This window comes from Crocuta crocuta, unplaced genomic scaffold (assembly GCF_008692635.1).
Source record: "Crocuta crocuta isolate KB4526 unplaced genomic scaffold, BGI_CrCroc_1.0 scaffold97, whole genome shotgun sequence".
NCBI lineage: Eukaryota > Metazoa > Chordata > Mammalia > Carnivora > Hyaenidae > Crocuta > Crocuta crocuta.
In genome coordinates, this window is record NW_027531999.1 from 2,740,622 (window position 1) to 2,758,036 (window position 17,415).

General features: G+C 37.7%; 1 protein-coding gene across 7 annotated transcripts in view; it reads left to right on the forward strand.

Annotated features, from left to right (window-relative positions):
* The window catches only part of TSPAN8 (tetraspanin 8), a 208,448-nt gene extending 191,499 nt beyond the window's left edge, over positions 1-16,949 (forward strand). For all 7 annotated transcript variants that reach the window (XM_077775210.1, XM_077775212.1, XM_077775213.1 and 4 more), the window contains 6 exons: positions 2,977-3,114; positions 4,592-4,666; positions 4,764-4,871; positions 9,310-9,444; positions 12,301-12,384; positions 16,666-16,949. In XM_077775210.1, coding sequence (XP_077631336.1) covers positions 2,977-3,114; positions 4,592-4,666; positions 4,764-4,871; positions 9,310-9,444; positions 12,301-12,384; positions 16,666-16,719 — 594 coding nt within the window. In that variant the 3' untranslated portion in view covers positions 16,720-16,949. The remainder of the gene's footprint in view (positions 1-2,976; positions 3,115-4,591; positions 4,667-4,763; positions 4,872-9,309; positions 9,445-12,300; positions 12,385-16,665) is intronic.
* The last annotated feature ends 466 nt before the right edge of the window (positions 16,950-17,415 follow it).

Sequence of the window (17,415 nt, forward strand, 5' to 3'; positions counted from 1 at the left end):
CGTCTTCAGTTACATGTTTACTCTGTGATCTGTCAGCCTCCAACCCTGAATGAAAGTCCGTATCTGCCAGGACAACATAACCAGCTTGACTTCTGTGAAACTGGCTTGATTTACCTTTATCTGAAATCAGTGACGAAGAATCAAGAGTGCAAAGAACTGAATTTAGCAGTGGAAAAACAGAGGCGACAGTTTTAGAAGGAAAAGCATGAGCATAAACACAGAAAGGAAGAACGTAAGGGAGGTGTTTGTGTACAACTTCTAGCATAACTCTTAGTGCTACAAACGTCTCTCTCATGAGGACACTTTACTTTCCCTCGGGAAAAAAAGCCTATGGAAAGCCATTCTTGTCCCAGGAGATCCAAGGATCAAGGTTCAGCCATTAGAATCCAAAGTTTCAGCCATTGGAAATTTTCCCCTTGTCCTAAAACACACAGACACTGTTCATCCAAGACACTCTGCTGTGTCTCCTGGAACAAACAGCTGAACTCAGATTTCCATTTCTTGCCCCAAAAAGAATAGCTGCTTATTCCCTGGACTTGAAACAGTGACCCCCAGGCATCCAACACATTGCTGTCTGGCCAGTACCTGGCAGGGGTCACTTGGCCCAGACCAGTCTTAGAGAAGTGCTTCATTAACTGCTGGATAAAGGCTGGTTGCATAATCCATCTCACTTGTAGATACTTGACCTGTGATTTCTATATCTGACCTATCTAAGCAGAGTTCTGATAACTCAGATAGCAAGTTATCCCTCTCAGAAGCCTTAAGTTTTTCCTGCAGAGGCTACGACATTCTAGTGATGGTGATTTGATGGTGAAGGGGTAGAGTGGATTTCTTCATGTGGGTTTTTCTTTTCCTTTTTCTTTCTTTCTTACTCTTTTTTTTTGACATTATCTATCTTCACCCAGATGTCATACACGTTTATTAGCAAAACTGATTTCTTAGCCCCAATAAGAACAAGCAAGCAAACAAAAATCAAACGAACAACAATAACAACAAAAAACTAAAAAAAAAAAAAAAAAATCTTTGGGACAGAACCAAGCTTTCTAAGTATGTAAGCTGAAACGTTGTCTGTAAGCATAGATTCTTAGAGACAAAGGAGAACTTAAGTACCACAGAGGCTGACCCAATTTCCTTTATAAATGGGAAATTGGGGCCCAGCAGGGTTAGTTGACTATTCCAGGGTTAATAACTTAGTTGTATACAAGGACCCTGACTAGATCACAAATCTTAGTTTGAATGCTTTTGCAATTTCAGCACATTCCTTTCTACTGATTATTGAATGAAGCTTTCCTCTAAGCTATGAGTTGATTTTTAAAGTCTTTAAAAATGTACATATCATTATCAGTAGTTTTTTGTTGTTGTTTTTGTTTTGTATTTCCTGTTAAGGGAGTTGACTTACATCCTGGGCAACAGATTCTAGGAGGCAGAGTCTCTGAGTTAGTCTAATAATTAGTACTCCTCCTAGAAATAGCCCGGTAGATAGAGATCATACAAGACGATGGGCTACATGTAGCACTCATGTATAACACAGGCACAAATCTTCACTTTTCGATTGTGATATATCTGGAGAACAAGTGGTAGATTGTGCTAGGTATGATTAAGGTGATGAAGAAGAGTGTGTGTGTTGCTGGAGAGAAGAACTGAATTACACAGGATGGGTAGCTCAAGCCAACATAAAGAGCTCTAGGATGTTTTCCTCAATATCCCATTACTTAACAGGCAAATAAAGAGTTTCTGGAAGACTCTACCAACTATACTTTCTGGGAACAAGGAGATAGAATTATATGGAATATCAAGAACTATACTTATTTTCTTGGTTTTTTTAAAGCTTTTATAAAAAAGTTTATTTTGAGAGAGAGAGAGAGAGAGGGAACGCACACCAGTGGGGGAGGAGCAGAGAGAGGGATGGAGAGAATCCTAAGCAGGCTCTGTGCTACCAACTGCGGAGCCCAAAGTGAGCTCGAACTCATGAATTTTAACATGATGATCTAACCCAAAAGCAAGGGTCAGACGCTTAACTGACTGAGCCACCACAGCGACCCTGTTTTCTTAGTTTAAATATTTTTGTTTGGGGGTGCCTGAGTGGCTCAGTTGGTTAAGCGTCCGACTTCCGCTCAGGTTGTGATCTCACAGTTTGCGGGTTCGAGCCCCACGTAGGGCTCTGTGCTGACAGCTAGCTCAGAGCCTGGACCCTGTTTCAGATTCTGTGTCTCCCTCTCTCTCTGACTCTCCCTTGTTCACGCTGTCTTTATCTCAGAAATTTAAAAAAAAAATGTTTTTGTTTGTTTTGGCAATGTATAGACCTGTGTAATCACTATTGTAGTCAATATGCAAAGCATTTTTATAAACCTATAAATGTTCACACATATCCCTTTGCGGTCAGTTTCCTCTTTCCTTCCTTCCTTGCTCAAAGTCAAGCACTGCTGTGATATCTGAGTTACCTATTCTTGGATGTCATATAAATGAAATCATATAGTAATCACTCCTTTGAATGTGGCTTATTTAGCTCATCATAATGTTTTTTGAAATTCATTCATATTGTCATGTCTGTCAGTAGTTTGAGGAATTTGTCTTTTTAATTTAGATAATTAAATTGGTATAAAAATGCATGCTTTACAATGCTACTCTTACATGTAAAACACAAAATAGGCAAACCAAAGATCACATCATGGGTGAAAGTTCTTGTCCTAAGCTTTTAAAAATAATTGGTATTTTAGAAGCCTATTATATTTCTTCCATACCACATTCAATAGATCATCTTAGAAAAATATAAGTTGGAAATGTTATTCAGGTAAGTAACACCTTGATAGAGTGTAAGCTCCTCAAAGGCAGGGGGTTTTGCTTGTTTAGATTACCGAGGTATCTCAAGGTCCTAGAATGGGGGCAGGCACATACTAAGTACCCGATGGATATTTGTTGAAAAACAAACACCAAAGAAAGGGATTTTTTTGTCATTAATCTCTTTTTTATTTTCAGATTCTCAGCTCTGGGGATTCTAGCACTAACCCCTATGTTGCTGTGAATATCTTGATTGCTGTGGGTTCTATCATCATGATTCTGGGTTTCCTGGGATGCTGTGGTGCCATGAGAGAAAGTCGCTGCATGCTTCTTTTGGTGAGTTCTCCAGACAGATCTAAATACCTGACCTTCAGACTTGTGAGCATTATTTCCCATCCCTGTTGTCTGTCAAAAGGACTTGCCAAGATTGGCAAAACTTTAACTTTTGTTTAGAGTGTTATATAGAGACTAATATTTTTCACTTAGAGGTACTCTGAGAAATGTCATCCATTTCATTCATCCATTTATTTATTCATTCATTCATTCATTCATTCACTCTTACTGAGTACGTGCTGTGTGCCAGATACTGTGCTAAGAGATACATAGACTTAAAGACAATTAGAAACCATTAGGGAAGACTGACACCCAAATTAGTAGCTACAAGTGTGAATGGTCCGAGGAGAAGAGGGCAAGAGGAGAGGAGAGAATTTTCAAGCTAGAAGCAGAAGGGAATAATGTGGCTGTGTGGGTGAGGGTGTGATGGGCTTTCCAGGAAGAGAGCCTGGCAGTACAATGCGGGCACATTTAGGGAATTACAAGGCCTTGGGTATTGCTGGAGCGTGGCAGACAGAGGCTGCTCTCAGTAAATGATGGGAGATGGGTCTGCATGTGGACGACGCCAAATCATATCCCATGCTAACAAAATTATAAGGGAATGTGGTAATCAGATTTGTCACTTAGAAGGCTTCAACAAGGATGGATTGGGTTGGGATAACCCACAGATATTGACTTTTAGCATGTACAATAGGATAATAAACGGGTGTAGAAAAATATTAGATAAAGACCAAGAGGTAGTTGTTAGATAAAATGTAACATTAGAGTTTGCAGAGCTCATTTAAGCTTGTTTCTCTAACAAAATAAGTATTGTGTCTGTCCCTGAAAAGATATTTTTTTAACTGTTTGTTTATTAGGAGGGAAGGTAGAGACAGAGCTTTAGCAGGACATTAATAGTATCCCTAGCAGTTGTTTTTTGATCCATAAGGTCTTATTTGTAGTTTGGGGAATTTAATTACTCGAGGAGCTTGTTTTAAAAGGAGAAAACCTACTTTGTGGGCTGCATTCCTTAAAGTTATGATTCAGAACATGTGAGACAGGTTTTAGGAGTCTACATGTATCACAAGACCCCGGGTGATTCTGCCAGGGGTAGCAAACTTGTTTTGAAGTCACTTCTGGAATTTGCTTTAAAGTTTGTGTTTGATGAGGAAAGATCAGGAGAAAGGTAATACACAAGCAATTGCATTTAAGTTTTCAAACTTCCCTCCACTCAGCATCACACGGATGTCTATGATCCTACCCCTATGTTTTTGTTTTAAACACTTGGCTTGATTCGTGTCTGAAGCAGACATTTCTGACCACTAACGGCCCCAAAATGGGCTTTTTGAGGCAAAGGGTAGAATAGATGAAGAGCGCGGTTATTATTCCAACTGTAATATGACCCCGGCTGGAGAAGGAGGCACCTTGCCCAAGTGTCCCAAGATGCTACTGAATGCCCTAGAGATAATACGTGTTCCATTTCCTTCTTTCTTTTTTCCAGTTCTTCATAGGCTTGCTTTTGATCCTGCTACTGCAGGTGGCAGCAGGTATCTTAGGAGCTACTTTCAAATCCGAGGTGCGTACACATGACATTTGATTATCTTGGAATAGTCTGAAAAATCAAAATACTGCTTTCTGGCATGAATAATTTAACAACGCTTTTCAATTTTCAGTCCGAGCGCGTGCTGAATGAGACGCTCTATGAAAATATAAAGCTTTTGAGCGCAGCAGATAATGATGCCAAAGCATTCCAGAAAGCCCTGGCTGAATTTCAAGAAGAGGTAATTAGAATTTGTACGTCATCTGGGGAGTTGGGCATAGGTTTCATGTTTTCCTAATTTAACGATATTCTTCAACGTTACAGCATGTCTCCATTTCGCAGATTTTGACTGCTTATCCCATCACTCTGCAATAAGAAAAATCCAAGAATATTTCTAACTCTGTTTCCAGTTTCTTACGAGGTTTTGAAGCAGTTTAGAAGGACAGAGATGAAGAGGAAATGTTTATGACCGATTAAGCCTCAGTTGGGCCAAATCAATAGTTGTTTTCATATTTATCATTTAGTAGGATAGTATGTTTGGAGCATCTGGAGAGTCTCTCTCTCCCTCTCTCTCTCTCTCTCTCTGCCTCCATGTCTGCCTCCGTGTCTGCCCTTTCTGTCATAAAATAATTGTAGCTACCATTTATTGCTATTTATTGTTATTAGACTTTAGCTTCAGTAGCTTATTTCATTCTTATGACAACTCTTCGAGATGGATAATATTATCTTTATTATTCCTATTTTACAGATAAGTAGGTTAGGGCTTAGAGAGGTCTGACAGCTAACAAGTAATGGGATTGGAATTTGAACTCAGCTATGTGACTAGTTAATTTTTTTAATTGGCATACCAGCCCCTCCTTTATTTGGTTATTGAAACAGTCTGGTCCAGTGAGGTTTGTCTATTCAGGGTCCCTTACACAATTCTGCCTTCCTGACTCAGGCTCACGCTATCTTAGAAAGTACTTATTACTTTTCTCTTTCTTTCCAAATACGACATGTGCTTTAAGCTGTGACTAAAAAATTATTTACTCTGCAAAACCCCTAATCACACCTTCTTTGTTCAGAATGCCAATCATAGTAGCTACATGGAACATTCATTTCACATATAGAAATGCTCACAGAATCTTAGAGGAGAGCTAGACGTTTAGGCATGTGACTTGACATGATTCATTTAACGTGATCCATTGATTGGAATATTTTATATTTATATTGATCTAGTCTCTCATTAAATATTGAAGAATTGAAACTGCATAGATTTTTGCCATCCCATCCCGTTTATGTCCACGTCTGATGATTAGCATGTTCTTTCTTAATTTGAAACAAAATTTACTTCTTTGGGATTTACATCATCCAGTTCTTCTGGAGTTTTAGAGGGAAGAGAAAATCTACTGATGATTCAGCACATTGCAATATCTTCTTTGACAATAGTTATTCTATGACATCTAAAAAGCTTTGCTTTTCAAGTTGAAACATCCTTAGTTTCTTGAACTATTTATCAGCTGACTTTTTTTTTTCCCAGAGCATTCCCCACTTCCTGTTTGAATAGACTCCAGCTTGTAAAAATTCTGCTGAAAGCATCACTTCCAAGAGCTGAAATGTGATAGGAGTCAGTCCCTGATTCACTTCCTCTGTGTTATGCTTTTCCCAGTTTCCCTGTAGCGCATTTCTTTTTTTTCTTTTTCTTTTTTTTAATTTTTAAATTTTTTTTTACAAATAGTTTATTACCAAATTAGTTTCCACATAACACCCAGTGCTCATCCCCACAAGTGCCCTCCTCCATGCCCATCCCCCTCCCCCCCACANGTAGCCACGTTTCTTGATCCTCTCCCCTCCCGCATCCTACTCTAGAGTGCACACCAACCCAGGTTTAAAACAGGAAGAATTTCAGCAACTCAGTTCTTTTCCTGGGTGGGACTGAGCATCCTTGATCCTCCCTGGTGGTTGGCCTAAGACAAAATGTACTATTGGTAACCACCGGGTCTCTGGATTGGGTCCTGAATCACCTTTGCTGCATGTTGTTTCTGATATCCAAGGTCTCATTGCCAACCATGGGATTCTAAATGTGCTGTTTGTTGTAGCACAGTCCTGAATTACTTCTGTTCTTGGACACTAATCCTATGCCTGAAGCTTCCTGCTTCACAGAACTATCGTGCTTTTTTAATGTCCATTTTGAGTTTCTTTCTTTCCTTCTTTCTTTGGATGGGCAGGGTTGAAGTGTGAGTGACAGGTGGTGGGAGGTGCCAGGCTTGCTTTTGCAAAGCTGAACCACATGCGAGGGGGAAAGCATCCTGTATTATCTTCTGCTCCTGATGATCCACTTCCTGAATCTTCCTCCCTCCCTCTTTCTCTCCTCTTCTCTCTTTTTCTTTCTCCCTTCCTTTGTTCTCTTCTCCCCCAACCCTTCCTCCTCCTCCTCCTCCTCCTCTTCCTCTCTCTCCTTCTTCTTTTCCTTCTTCTTCCCCTCCTCCCCCTCCTTCTTCTCCTTCCTTCCTTCCTTCCTTCCTTCCTTCTTCCTTCTTCCCTCCCCTCCCTCCCTTCCTTTCTCTCTTCTTTTTCTTTCTTTCTTTCTTTCTTTCTTTCTTTCTTTCTTTCTTTCTTTCTTTCTTTCTTTCTTTCTTTCTCTCTCTCTCTCTCTCTCTTTCTCTCTTTCTCCCTTTCCCTCTCTTCCTTTCTCTTTCTTCTGTCTACCAGGGCTGTTCCTTTTCAACAATGCTCTTTTGGAAAAAGAGTCCTACACCAAACTCTGGTTGGATGACCTGGGGCCCCACCACACGTGGACAGAAATTGTAGACACTAAGTGGTTTTCTCTTTGAATTTCAGAGAATTCTCACGTGAATTCTCTAACGTACTAATGGAACGTGCCCCTCTTGGATTCTTGGTGATGACTATTTGTCTAGAGGTTGTTGTATTATTCACTGCACAGTGCCTTGTTCATCCAGCTGTTATAACACTTTCAACAAGTTCTGACCAACTTCTTCCTCAACTTCTCTCAGATCTGATCTGGTGATCAGATATCATACCAAGTTTAGACTTTCTACCTCCTACCCTGTCTTCTGTTTCTAGGCCTCCTTGAGGAATTCTGAGGTATATTGTATTCAAAATATGGACTGATCTATGAGTGCATACAATGATACTTTTTCTTTTTTGATATTGATCTCTATATCAAGTAATAGTATTCTAGATTATTTAATCAGAAAGCATGAGCAATTAGTCATGTCTATTGTGTAAACAAGAAAGGAGGCTATTTCAGGATTGCCCTCTTTGCTAATATTGATTGACCTTGGGACCAACTGAAATCTTTAGCTCTTTGTCATATGAATGGCTGCTGCGTCATATATTTGTGCAATTAAGTCTTTGAGCTTTGCAAAGTGCAAGACCTTATATCTGCCTCTGTTGAACTTGTTGGTTTGAGTCCCTTGTTTGAACTAACTTTGGAACTTGATTCCATTCTCCAATGTGTTAGTCATCACTCTCAGCTCTGTATCAACTACAGAGCTGAAAAGGTGCTTTCCAAATATTTATCTAACTTACTTATATTAGTGTTGAACAGATCATGTTCATTTGGGAGCATCATGGAAACAACAACCACTGCAAAATATAAACAACAATAATACCTAACATATACTGAGTACTTCCTACAAGTTAGGCACTGAGTTAAGCACTTCAAATCTTTGCATGAATTTTCCCATTTTTATCTTTACAACAAATCTACCACTTACATACTATTGTGAACAACTAGTATTACCTGCATTTTTACAGATGAAGAAACTATAGCACAGAGAGGTTAAGTAATGTGGGTCACACGGTGAGGAAGTGAAAGTTTTCTCAATATCCTGACGTTACAATGCATCTGAGCCTAGAAAACAGTGTACACTTGGTTCTGGTTTCTTCAGCAATTTTTTCCCCTACATTTCTTCATGAAGAGTTGTCTCTCCAATAGAGCAAATAGGACAAGATGAGGGACAGTTACTTTTCTCTCTCATCTAATAATATTATGTGCTGTATACCCTAGGTCATTAGGCTTTTGGTTTCCTTGTTTTTCTTCCCAAAACATGACCACAAATTCTCCAAGTGTTTCAGTATATTCTGGGCCTTAACCTTCCTTGACATTATCTTAAGAGTTTCATCCTTCGTTTGTACCCCTCCCCCATTTTGCAGATGTTCATGTTAAAGTCAGCCTTATGGGAGGCCCACTAAAGCCTCTTTGGCTTTTGAGAGGCCTCTCGTTCTTTTCCTCCTCTCCTCCAAAAATGATCAAAGATCAGGAGATGGAAGTGTCATTTTTTAAAACCTCTCATCTCTTTTGAGCAGAAGTTCTTTAAAGAGACCTTGACTCTCTCATGAACTCTTTGGAAGCTTCTTTCCAAAATCTAGGATACATAGATTTGATTCTGTCCCTCTCTTTTGTCACTTAAAACTAGGTGAGTTTTTCATGTTTTCTCCAACTTCTGGAGACTTGTGCATCTGCAACCCTATTTTTCCTTCATTAATATTAAGATCAAAGTAGAAGATCCCTATATTTTTGCTTCTACATTCAGAGAAGTTGGCGAAGTGATTTATATGATATTTTAGTATAAGAAACATCTTATTAATAGTTTCAGAAGAATACAGTTCAGTGTATTGACAACATTTTCATTTTCTTTAGTGATTGCTTTTTGTATCTACTTTTTATCCAACAGTTTAAATGCTGTGGTTTGGTCAATGGAGCTGCTGACTGGGGTAATAATTTTCAACAGAATTTCAAGTCATGTGAATGTCTAAGTTCGCAAGATTCTGCTTGCACATTGTATGATGGCAAATATGTTTACAAACAGGTGAGAACAAATCAAATTTGATACAGTAAGTGGTTCTGTTATTTTTTTTCCACAATAAAAGTCTCTACAGAAAAATTAAATTGCAGAATTACAATGGGAATCATTATATAAAATGTCCCAGGAATTTCCCAACTAAAAACTAAATCCTATTTAAAGATAAAAGCAGATATAAAAAAGTGAAAATATTTCATTTTTTTCTGAGTCCGATATCAGTGAAAGTCAACTGTAATAGGTCAAAGAAATATCGCACGGCAAGGAGGACGAAAGTACAAGCTAACTGATGAAAGTTTCTCGTGCCCTCTCTTTGGCGACCTTAATCATTATTCTTCTCTATTTTTTCTCTTTTAACATAAATCCTAGAAGTCTCTATTTTCACTTTAGCTTTCAAAGTAAAGACCTCTTTTTCTTATGAAAAGTTCCTTTTCTCAAGTAATTGTGTAGGTGTAAAGACTTGGCCTTTCGGACTTTGGCTCTGGCTGCTAAGTGTATCAACCAATTTGCCTAATTATTGCTCTAATTGAGAAGTTGCCTCAGACATTGAAAGTATATTGAAAAAGCTGGGTTTATCAGCTTAACGATAACCCACAACCCTCGGACCAGCTAAAGCTGGGTTTATCTTTTCTGTGCTGTAGATGTCATATTTATGTCACTTGTAGACATCAATATATGGATGTCATATTTCTTATTACTGCTTAATTCATCAAATATTATTGACTCCCTCCTATGAGCCAGGCCTTTTACTGGCCATTGGAAATCCATTCCTGACAGGCACAATGTCTGCATTCATGGAACTAATCTTCAAATAGTGAAAAGAGAGAGATAATTAGGCAACTTCAATCCAATGAATTATTAGTAACTCTTAGATTGGGCAGGCATGAGGTATTATGGGACTCTATTTAACTCAGTCTTCAGGGTTCAAACTATCCTAGAGGATATGATATCTGTCCCTTACCATAAGGTTTTACATAAAACACATGTAAAAATGATAATTGATATTGATGTTTCATGTATTTGCTGTTATTCTTCAGTACCCATTACGTCTCAGAGAGAACTTCTCTAAAATCGCACATACTTCTGGACCATCTAGGGGATTATAATCTAGTTGGTAGAGAGATGTGTTAAAGCTATTATAATCCAATGAGTTAATTTCTGTAATACCTGAAGATGATTTTCATTTTGCCATTGGCTTAGTAATGACTACTAAGGTTAGTTATATATTAGGAAATAGAAAGTATCTCTGGGGAAATTTCTCTCTCCCTGACTATCACATCCCTTTTACTAATCTCATCAAAATAAGGAGACTCAGTTCTAAAGGGAAGTTGCTATTACCAATAGCAATAATTGGTAATAAAATATATTCAATAATTTTTCATTATTATTCAATAATAAAATAATTCATGTGGAGAAGTTATCTACCAAACTACAGAGCTACCATATATATATATTTTATTGTCAAAGTTGTATCACTAAACAGTTTTGCTTTTCCTTTTTCTATTCCTAATTTAGTGATGCAGTATCTGCAAGGAAGAGGGGAAATAAATATGGTTTAAATCAATGCAGTTCCCACTTAGAATAATGAGGAAATTAGTAAATTCAGTTGCAGTTGTTATCTGTTTAAGATTCAAATCAAAGATGTTTTTCCTCAGGATAGATTTTGAAAAGCCCTAGCATTATCCTAGAAAGTTATAGACATTCCCTTCAAATTCACACATAATTCAGCTGAAGATAGGCTGATAGCTGCACCAGTTTCCCAAAAGGAGGGTCATAAATTCATAAAATACTTCCATCTGCCTTGCGTAGTTTGCAAAATGTCTGGAAAAATGAGAAATCCGAAATGATCATAATTCATATTTTCCCCCCTCTCTCTTTTGCCAAGATAACCTGCTTATCTGCAGGGGAAAGGGGGAGAAAGCTCCTCAGATATAATGAATGTGACTCAGTAGATAAGATCATTAATCTCATAGTTAACTCTAAATGACATAATAATTTACTCTAAAGTTTACCACTTTGGCTCAGATGTGAATGGAGAAACCAATTACACTCAAGAATGAGAGGGAAAAGAATGTTTGATTCAGTTTTATGAAGAACTTTTATTTTATTAACCATGGCAATATTTTGCTAGCCCTTTGTGCATATACAACTATCATAGGGATAGTGATATAGCTTCTGGCAATACGGATAGTACCACTATTGCGTTGTGTAGTATTTTTCCAGTTTGAAAATTATCCATATAATTTAAAATTGTTGGGATTTTTAGGTTTGGTCTGAAATGTTATAAGCTTGAAATTGCATGCTAGTTTGAATAAATTCAATAAATGTGGCAGATAAGCAGCTTTCTAATTTCTCTTTTTTACCTTTGTAAAAACAAAATAGTGGACATAATCTTTTTTTTCCTTTCTAAGGTAAAAATAACCCTGATATATATTGTTAAGGGATTTTTTTTAAAAAAAACCTTTTTTTAAAAATGAAAATTTGTTAGCTGAACCCCCAACCAGGGAACTCTTTGCTACAGATTACAAGCCTAAAAAATACACAGCCAAAGTGATAATAGCTCTAAAATGATAAATTGGAAGTTAGGATAAAATTATTTATGCCTAAAGATCCCCAGATTTAGCAATGAGATAGTTGAAGCAAAATTTTACTTCTCAGTGCTTTCTAACGTATGAACAAGCCACAATTAACAACCTTTTGAGGAGGAGGAGCGTGGAGTGTCAGGAGTGGCACAGTGGTATAATCCAATTCCATTTGGTTGAGTGTGTTCCTTGTTATCAACATAAAAAGTCAAACCAATGAAGAAAATCTTAATTAAAGTGAAGTCAAAGTAAAGGTAACTGTTTATGTTGTGTTTTTTAACAGCCATGTATTTCTTTGATCAAAGAAGTAGTTGCAAAACATATTCTCATAGTTATTGGAATCGCGTTTGGACTGGCAGTAATTGAGGTACAGTATAATCTTGCATCGTTGACTCTTCATTCATTCTCTTGTTTATTCATTAATTCTTCCAACAAATCTTTTTAGTGAGCCAAATTTAAACTAGGTATTTGAGAAAAACACTGGGTACCAAGGCCTAAGGGCTAGCACCTTTTTCTAGCAGTCTTTGGTCTGGGGAGAGGATTATAAACTTATCAGTTGAGTAGGGCTGAGACCATTATTTACAAATGATCTCTCCACGGGGAAACAAAAATTGAATTAATTTCCATACAGTTCTTAGCACTAGATAAGGACAAACAAGAGAAATCTAACAATTTTTAAAAACTAGAGACAGTTATCTTAAGGACTATGGACTCACTTGAAGAAGTTTTAAAAGAAATGTAAGGTTGATATATTTACTCTTAACAATGTGATTATTGATGTTGAAAAAAAAAATCCTGTGTAGGATTTTTATCTTGATGACTTTTTAAAGAACCTGGGGATGCTTTCTATATGGCCTAAAGTTCTTTGTTAAAAAGATGAATTTAAACTATTTCAGAGAAGCGTTTTTTGAATAATTTAGATATCAAATGAGTCAATTCACTCTTGGTCTCATCAGGACATTGGCAAAAATTCTAATGATATGTGATGTGTCTTCCTAGTTACTGCCTCTGAGGGCTGGTTAGGTCAGATAGTGACTTATACTTCACTCTCATGGAATGCAGTACAGTGTCCTCCTTGGGATTTCTGGTAGCTTTCTACCTTTTGCTTGTGCCACTTTGCCAACATAGAGGAATTTTCATTTCTTTTCCATGTTTATTTACTTTTGAGAGAGAGAAAAGGAGAGAGTGTGGGGGGGAGGGGCAGAGAGAGAGGGAGACAGAATTTGAAGCAGGCTCCAGGCTCCGAGCTGTTCTGACAGAGCCTGACTCAGGGCCTGAACTCGTGAACCTTAAGATCAGGACCTGAGACAAAGTTGGAAGCTTCACTGACTGAGCCACCCAGGCTCCCCTCCAATAGAGAGGAATTTTAGCAGGGATTGAAGCAACTTAGTATTCTAAGTGATCTTTGGGTTACTGGTAGAGTTTCCCACCAACCATTAAGGAAAGGGTGGGAACTATAAGCAGTAAGTTGGGCTGTTGAGTATTGCTTCCTTGTAGTCCAAATGAATAGGTCTAAATATCACACATTCTCTGTTGGTAGATATATATGGTTGTCTTTTTTTTTTTTTTTTGGTCTAATATATGGTGGAAGCCAAATGGTGCTATATACTAGGTCTATTTCTCTTGATTCTGCCTTTTGTAAAATGTCCTTTGTTCCTCTGCTTTCCCTAATGGTTGTAGAGGTGAGTAAGGAATCACACACATATGCACTCATACATTTATAAGTGTAAAACACACACAAATATGTGTTGGTGGACTAGACTTTAAATGAACGATTGAAAGATCAGGTTTTAAATGAGGTATTCAATGTAATTGTCAATCTAAGTGTCAAATCCATGTTAGACTTGAATTCAGACAATTGACTATAACTGGCTACAATCCACTGATGCTTTTAAAATCTTCTCAAAAGCAAAGCCAGAGAAAATAAGGGCGTAATCAACTGGGAAGATTGAGGTCTCTCATATCATAGCCAAAGGCATTGCCAAGAATTTAAATACATCTAATGGCAAATGAGATTACAAGAGGAATAACAGTACAAGAGGAATAGCATTTTATGAAATTGGTGTATTCTATGTGTTTGTGTTACATATTTAGATATTTTACTGGTCTTTCTAAAGAGATGTATAGGGAATGACCTTACCAGAAAATTTCCATGGAATAATTTATAGGTATGGAATTTATATAGTAATATCATAAATTATAACCATTTGTTCTTAGTTAATTCGAGTTAAATTAAGTGTGATTTCTAGGCTATATGTAGAAATGGCAAATAGTTGATTCAAAGAACTGTTTGACATTTCTTGTTGTTCACTCCCTCAACCTAAAATCTGCCCTCCCTCCAGGATTTCAAGAGAAAAATAATCCATTTTTATATCACCTCTCTTTTTATTCAAAAAGGAGATCTGAAAAATTTTAGTCTAAAACTGTATCCAAAAAAATGTACACTAGTCTGTCTTCCACGTGTTAATACTAGTTGCCCAGCACTGAGGCCTATCTCCATTCTGGTTCCCAAACTCAAATTCAAGAAAACACAGAAATACATAGACAGAAAAAAAAAATCACTCTAATAACTTTAAAAGAAACTGTATTATTACTTTTTTATTGTGAAGAAACCCACTCCTATTACTATCATGAAGTCCAGACTGGGTTAACACCAATGAGTCCTGGAAGTTATAAGCACTGTATTCTCTACCTCAGCTGAAAGCCTGGACTCATGAGGTCTCAGTCCCTGGCTCCTTATTCACAGAAGATGCCAAAGCCAACTATATAGGGGGCTTCTTCAGAGGAGAGGACAACTTTGTCTTCCCAGAAGACAAACCCTCTTACTTTGCCTTATGAGGTAGATAGCAACTTCAAACAACAGACAGGTTGGGACCTGCACAGGCCTCCACGTAAGACCTCTTTTTAAGAAGAAAAAAGAAACAAATGTCTTCCTACAGAAATTACATTCAATTTCCATAGAAATATATCATATGAAAAAACTGCCCTCTGGCATTTAGACTTTTGCTGTTAATCTGTTTAGGCACAGGCTGTAGTGGATGGTGGCCGATGGTTATTTTCAAGGCTCTGTTAAGACCAAACACCTGAGGAATTTTTCTCGGATAGCATGCTAGGGATCTATGCAGGATGCTTTATTTTGTAAGAAAATTTTATCTATAGGCATCGGAAATCTCAGTTAAATAACCAGATTATCATGTCTCTCCTTATTTGACTACAGCAACTTAGAAGCAGGAAACTTGAGAGCACTTTCACTCTCATTTTAATTAGGAAAAGAACCCATTGATAATGACAGTCATCACTTTGTAAGATACAAGTTAGCTTGGCAGGAGGTCCTAGAAACAGAGCAGTTGAAAGAAGGAAAGGAAAACTGTGCAACAGTTTTTAGACTGCTTCGCAATGTGGGGATTCATGCACACGACTTAGCAGGTTTATCTTGAGTCTCAGCATGCATTACCATATGACGAATCTCTTTTAATTATTTCCATTTTTATGAACAATGAAAAATTATCCTTTTCAAAGCAAGAAAGTGTGATATTAAGTGTCTTGTCTGCCGATGAATGGTGGGCTTCCATTTCAAGGATGTGACAGCAAATGACGACACAGATTTGCAGTTATCCCAACATTTTGACCATTTGCTTTACTCTGTCCTGATACTTGTGTCCCAGACTCAGAGCTTGGGACAAAGGCAAAAAGACTAAATTTCAGTGCATTTCCAGGTTAATCTAAAGGAATGACTTTTAGAACATTCTGGATGAAAACCATATATATTTTTTTTGCAGAGAATGGGTGTCTACTGTTTTGTTTTTAAGAAGGTATTGGCCATCAGTTCTCATCTGAAATTCATTTCCAAGAAAGATTTAGTAAGCAGGATGCCTCAGTACAGTAGGAACATTGTAGATGACTCGGCATAAGTGGCACCTCACGATCCTACTGCCTCTGGTGGGGAGGAAACTTTCCACCCTTCTGTCATTTCTACATCAAAGCCACAGCATACAAGGCAGTAACTGCAGGGCCAATTAGGGCAAGTTTTGGGGTCCCTCATTCTTGGGAGAGCCATTTAATGAGATGGAAAATGTCCCAGATTTTCAGCTGTGTTGTTTCACTTCAAAGGAAATTCCTGAATTAAGCTATTCCCCATAGATTTAGAAGCTTTTTAAGAAAAAAAAGTTACTCTCTTCATTCCTCTTGGTGATGCCTAAAAATATGGCAAGAGAAATTCTAGATCCCTTGATTTTCTGCAGATGATCTAAACCAGATGATCATATAACCCTTTCATGAAACTGGTAGGTGAATTTAGCCCTTAGAAGCCTGAGTCCTCCAGAGCTCCGGGGTAGATGCCCCACAGGAGGGTGTGTTTTCTAGAAGGGTAGAATGGCTGGTGGCAGCTAATACTGCACCTTCAAATAGGGCCAGTTAGAAGCATATTGGCCATGTAGAAACCCTGATTAAAACACAACAGTACTCAGAAAGTATTCTCAATGCTCTTTTGTCCCACTGGAGGCTCCAATATCCCAAGAAGAGAGATGACTTAGATAAATAAGATTAGAACCGTCAGTAGCCAGAATCTTTTCACATTTAATGTTCTTTTTATTTATAACGTCGCCATCATTTTAAATTCCATGTTAATCTTGTTATTTTATTTTTATAGATACTTGGTCTGGTGTTCTCTATGGTCCTGTACTGCCAGATTGGGAACAAATGAATCTGTGGATGTGTTGAGGTATCATCCATCAAACCCCTTTAAAATTTTGCTTTCATTTTGTAACTTTAAATATACGAGTGCTGTACATGTTAGGAGCAGCTGTCTTATTAAAATGTCTCATTTAGCTAGATCACAGATATATTCCAGACATATTGAACATATTTAAGACTTGAGCAACCATAGAAAATGATATGAATGTGATTTTTACTTAAAATAAAAGTAACACTGTTTATGCTGGTGTATTTTCATGTCTGATCATTGTGTTCAGGTGGTACTGTACTTAAAACATTCTTCGGAAACCACCCAGTGAAATAATCTTCATTGCTAAGTGACAGACAGGGCCATAGTTCATTAAAGCAGTGAATGTGGGCTTTTCAGAAGCAACACTCTCTTTTGTGTGTGGTATCAACCATTGGTGATAAGATTGAATTGAGTCTCAAGTTGAAAAAAGTGTGGCCCAGGGAAAAGAGTCAGCATCTCTTTTCTATTTGTGCTCATGTTTATTAAGAGTGTCTCTCTTTTTTCTCCTATCTATTGGGGCGGGGTTGGGGAGGTGGGGCAAGAAGCTCCAAAGGCTGCCTTTGAATCTCTGGTACCTCTTTGGACCTTCCTCTGGGACATAGATATAGCTGCTTTTATCTCTCACGTTCTTACAGACATTTTTACAGTTTGCTTTTTATTGAGGTATAATATGCA